Source organism: Zingiber officinale, chromosome 9A (genome assembly GCF_018446385.1).
Source record: "Zingiber officinale cultivar Zhangliang chromosome 9A, Zo_v1.1, whole genome shotgun sequence".
Classification (NCBI taxonomy): Eukaryota; Viridiplantae; Streptophyta; class Magnoliopsida; order Zingiberales; family Zingiberaceae; genus Zingiber; species Zingiber officinale.
In genome coordinates this window covers 23,917,139-23,922,183 of record NC_056002.1, presented here as the reverse complement: position 1 = coordinate 23,922,183, position 5,045 = coordinate 23,917,139, and the positions used below count along the sequence as shown (strand labels likewise).

The following is a 5,045-nucleotide window of genomic DNA, read 5'->3' as shown; positions in this document are numbered from 1 at the left end:
TGGTTTTAACTGCCAAACTGCGCTGCAGTAAGTGTAATTTCAAGATGAGAAATATACTAGGACATTATTTTGACATTTTTTTTTAAACAAAAGGAGTACTCTTTCGACAATTATGATAATTAGGAATGCTCTTTTGATTTTTGTCCAAGTTTATTCCTATGGAGTTTAATTTGGCGAGTCTTCTCTCCAATTTGTGAATTCCTCTTTAGGGAAGTGGTCAGTTCAGAACTCTATAATCTTAGATAGTTGAATCAAATCATAGTAGGTGGGGCTTGATCATTTGGAGCAGTCTTGCATATAAAACTTTCCCACTTAAATAACGAGACACCGGGCAGTACCACCTAATTGATTCTAACCAAAAACTATATACAAGAACAGCTAGGAAATAGGTGTACTTAACTTCTTATACCATAAAAAAACAACTCCCAAGTCTACTTAAGCTTCCCATGATTTTTTATAGATCTAGGACTTGCCAAACCATGATTGGTGAGGCAAGTACCCCCAAATGTCAAGCCTATGATGCCAAACTACAAGAAAAGATTTCACAACAGATTTAGCATACGACATGAAAGAGATTTTGGTTTGACCAACACAAGCATTAGTATAGTATTTGTTTCAATGACTTCAATCCTTGGTTTCAATGACTTCAATCCAGGATCGCTGAGAGCAGTGCGGTATCATGTGATGTTCTGGAAAGCTAACTTAAGATTGAAGTTTCAAATAAACATGCAACCAAGTCAACGTTTACCTACTTATTTTGAGGTTTTTTGTAGCTCTCAATATGCCACATCAAAAATGAAAAAAACCCTCTACAATTTTTCTATGGATCCTACATTACATAATTCTCTATATTACAAATCACAATATCACACTACTTTATCATTAATTACAAGTTCCATCTTCGAAAGAAAAAAACAGGTTTGAGTTTTCAATATTGCTTTTTAACTACAAACTTCTAACTTCATCCCTACAATGGTTCAAACTTTTTTATTGAGGTTTTTTGATTTTACAAACCTCTCACAAAGCTTGCATTGGAGATGCTCTTAGCTTAAAACCTATATCCATTTTTCATGTATTGGGATCTAGATTGTAAAAAATATACTTCTTTGGACTCGAAAAAGCAAAGACTTGCAATTGTTTGACTGACAACAGATAAACAGTAAGGTTCGCACTAAATTCCAAGTTATATAATGAGCTCCAGCGATTATTCAATGTGCATGATTAAAAAGTCGAATAATGACAATTAATTTTCATTTATTGAATCTAACAAGAGCCGCAAAAAGAGAACTAAAAAATGCAAGAATAAAAGGAGTAAAAGGAGGAGCAATCACTAACGTGGACTTGGAAGTCTAAACAGGCGGGCCCGGTGTTGTAGTATTCAACAATCCCACGTCGTGCTCCCAAGTCTCCCCTACTAATGGCAACTTGGAAGACCAGCAAAAGGCTATCGACGACCCACACACCTCGTTCTCCACCCTGTAAATCTGTAATATCAAAAATCCAATTCGTCACTTTCCTGCATTTACACCATTGGGGCCATCTTACAGGCAGCATCTTCCACAATTTTGTCTTCCTGCCGATATTAATTGATTTAGACACCTTTGACCATGACCAACTAAGCTTGCCTATTCAACACACTCGTTATATAGTATTAGCACCAAGAACAGTTCCTTTACCTTGTTCTTCCGTGGCGTAGTTGCGTCCGTTGCCCTTAAGTTGCAGTCTCTTCTAGCGTCTGCAAGCAGCCAAGCAGACACAGAAGCCTGGGAGCGGAGTATCGTATGGGGAGAAAGGAAGAGAGGCCCGGGCAGGCGTTGGAGGTGAAGGTACCGAACCTATTCCGGTGCCCCATATCGCTGGACGTGATGCGGTCACCTGTGAGCCTGTGCACCGGAGTAACTTACGACCGTGCCTCCATCCAACGGTGGCTTGAATCGGGAAACACCACGTGTCCGGCCACGATGCTCCCCCTCCCTTCCACCGACCTCATCCCCAACCTCACCGTTCAGCGCCTGATCCACATCTGGTCCGCCTCCGCCGCCGCCTCCGCCTCCTCACCATCCGCTGTCCTCACTCGCCGGGTCGCCAGCGACCACCTCCGAGAGATCAACTCCTCGGCCGCCGATCACGACACGGTCCCCGCTCTCCGCAAGCTCGCGGACTTCTTCTCCAGCGTCGAGGTCGATGAGATCGACAAGAACGACCTTGTCAACGCCGGTGGATGCCCCACCGTCCTCGCCCCCCTTCTCCTGCGGAAAGATTCCAAGCTGGAGGTCTCGGCGGCGGTGGCGAGGGTTCTCGCCTTGATCTTGACTTCCGATGTCATCACGGAGGGCAATAAGAAGATTGTGGTTTCCACTCTCGTTTCAGATCTCCATCGCTCGATTTCGGCTCTGGTGCGGCTTTTGAGGGATGAGGCGCGCATCGAGTCGCGGATCGATGCGGCATGGGTCCTCGATGCAATCGTAGCCGCCGCCGCGTCCGACGCGGAAGCCAAGATGTTGATCGCCGAAAATGAGGAGATGATCGGAGAGCTTGTCCGGCTCATCGAACCGGCCGATGAGAAGGGGACTGCAATGGATTGCCGGGCAGTCGAGGCGGGCTTAGGGTGCCTGGATGGGATCTCTTCGGCGAAGCGTGCCCGGCCGCGGATGGTGCGGCTGGGGATCGTGGAGGTGCTGACTCGGGTGTTGGGTGCAGATCCCGCAGTGTCGACGCCTGTGGCAGCAGGGAAAGCGCTGCGAATAATGGAGGCGGTTGCCGGGTGCGCCGAGGGCCGGGCGGCGATCTGTGAAGAAGGTGCAGCGGCGGTGTCGGCGGTCGTGCGGAGGATGGTCAAGACAGGGAGAGAGGGGGCGGAGGCGGCGGTGGCTGTGCTGTGGAGCGTGTGCCACGCATTTCGAGACCGTCGGGCAGCTGAAGCACTGGCGGCGGCCGAGGGAGGGGCGACGAAGCTGCTTCTCGTAATGCAGAGTGGGTGCTCGCCGGCGGCGAGGCAGATGGCGGCGGACTTGCTTAAGATCTCCCGGGTGAACTCCAAGAGCTGCCTCGCGGGGTACGATACCAAGACCACCCACATCACTCCTTTCTGAAAGAGTTAATTAGAAAGGGGGAAAAATCACTAATTTTCTCTTCACAATTATACATGTTCCTTAAAAAAAAATCTTTGTAAATTGATAGAAATTTTTGACAGATGGAAGTGATAATCCAAAAAAAAGGAAAAATGAAAATTGATGGATTTTTGCTGTGATACAAGTTCATTGGCCATGTTTTGGCTATTTTAATGTTATAATTTAGTTGCCTTTTAATATTTTATAAAAATAAATTTTTGATGATTAAGAAAATGGAGAAGAATAGGAGTGGTAAAAATAAATCCGATCTAAGACATCCAATTTGATTCTATTAAAAAAAAATAAGTTTAATTTTCGAGTCTGATTTGGATCAAATACAGATTGATCCAAATTTAAGATTTAGTAGATTTTTTAAAAAAATTAATTTAGTCTAAAAATTAAATTTAGTTAATATATTCAGTTTAATCTAATAAGAAATTTTAAAATTAAACACGATCTGAATTAATCAATTTTTAATAAAATGAAAATTTTAAAAGAATTGAATTGAATTTTTAAATTAGATCAATTTATTTGGTATAACTGAAATTTTTGATCAGTTGTATTTGCAATTTTCATGACATTAGTGTAAGAATGGTAATGTATGTACGACAAACAAATATATGACATCGATATAATATCTAGACATGCTCAGCAACTAATCCATTTCACATTGAAGAGGACATTAGTGATAACCGAGGTTTATTGCCTATGAAAACAGTGGAACATAATAATATATGAAAACAGTTGAACATAAACAATGGATTATACTAAAAAAAAACTGAGTGTGAACATTCAGAACCATCGATGCTAGGATTTTCCAATCTCTCTACTCTTGTTTTTCGTGTATAACGGAGCAGAAATGTAGACATATTATGAAAATGACAATACAATCTATCTAAAAAATAATAATATTTATTATAAATAAATAATAATTAAATGTATATTATCTTCCTTAATACTTGCTTTGTGACTCTGCCTTAACCGATTGATTTCGTTTTTTGTAACTAAGTACTTCTGTTTAGGTGTAAAATAATCTCATGTCTATGTTTGAAAGAGAAATTATAAAAAATTAGATAACAAAGTGGTGAGTAAGGAATCACATTAAGATTAGGCTGGAAGTAGTCGATGCAAAGGGTCCAGCGTGATTTGGATTTGCAGGGGATCAGTGCGTGATTTGGATTTCAGGTGGATCAACTCCTCCTCGATCTAAATGGCTATTGCGGGAAGAACGACGGGCACGAAAATGGATAGGCCGGAGGGAAGCTCCTCACCATCTGTACCTTCGATCACGAAGAAACATGGTCTTGAAAATAAAATAGCATCGAATCTAAGGTGATGTACGCTTGGTTTATGGGTTTGGGAATGAGGGAATGGATTTACTCCCAAACCTTGCATTTGGTTAATGGGAATGAAATCAAGATTTTGGAATGAAACCCAAAAATTTAGGTATGGATGAAACTCACACTCTCCCTTGGGTTTTGATGGAATAGGAATGTGAATTAAGTTTTAAACAAAAATACCCTTAGTATATTTGTTCAATTTTTTTTTAATTTCATACGCTTTCTCTCTCATCATATTTTCTCTCTCCTTATTTTATCATCACATTTTCTCTCTCAAGATACTTTCTTTCTCCTCATTCTCTCTCTATATTCTCTCCCATCATACACTTTATCTTTATTTTCTCTCTCTTCATTCTCTTCTATCACGTTTTTCTCTCAAATTACACACTTTCTACTTATTTTTTCATCATACTTTCTCTCTCATCGCACTTTCTCTCTCATCATACTTTCGCTCTCCTCAATCTCTTAGCATACTCTCTCTCCTCATTTTCTCTCATCACACTTTCTCTCTCTTTATTCTCTCTCATCACACACACTCTATTTTCTCTAATAATACTTTTTCTCTCAGCACACTTTCTTTCTCATCATATTTTCT

General features: G+C 41.2%; 1 protein-coding gene across 1 annotated transcript; it reads left to right on the top strand.

Moving 5' to 3' along the window:
* Window positions 1-1,676: 1,676 nt before the first annotated feature.
* Window positions 1,677-3,255, top strand: LOC122021075 (U-box domain-containing protein 27-like). The gene has a single exon (XM_042579151.1). It carries the CDS (start codon window positions 1,782-1,784, stop codon window positions 3,090-3,092), a length of 1,311 nt encoding a protein of 436 aa, XP_042435085.1. The 5' UTR covers window positions 1,677-1,781; the 3' UTR covers window positions 3,093-3,255.
* The last annotated feature ends 1,790 nt before the right edge of the window (window positions 3,256-5,045 follow it).

What these genes read in the sequence shown, in the direction of transcription:
- LOC122021075 (XM_042579151.1), top strand. Translation starts at nt 1,782, where the DNA reads ATGGGGAGAAAGGAAGAGAGGCCCGGGCAGGCGTTGGAGGTGAAGGTA.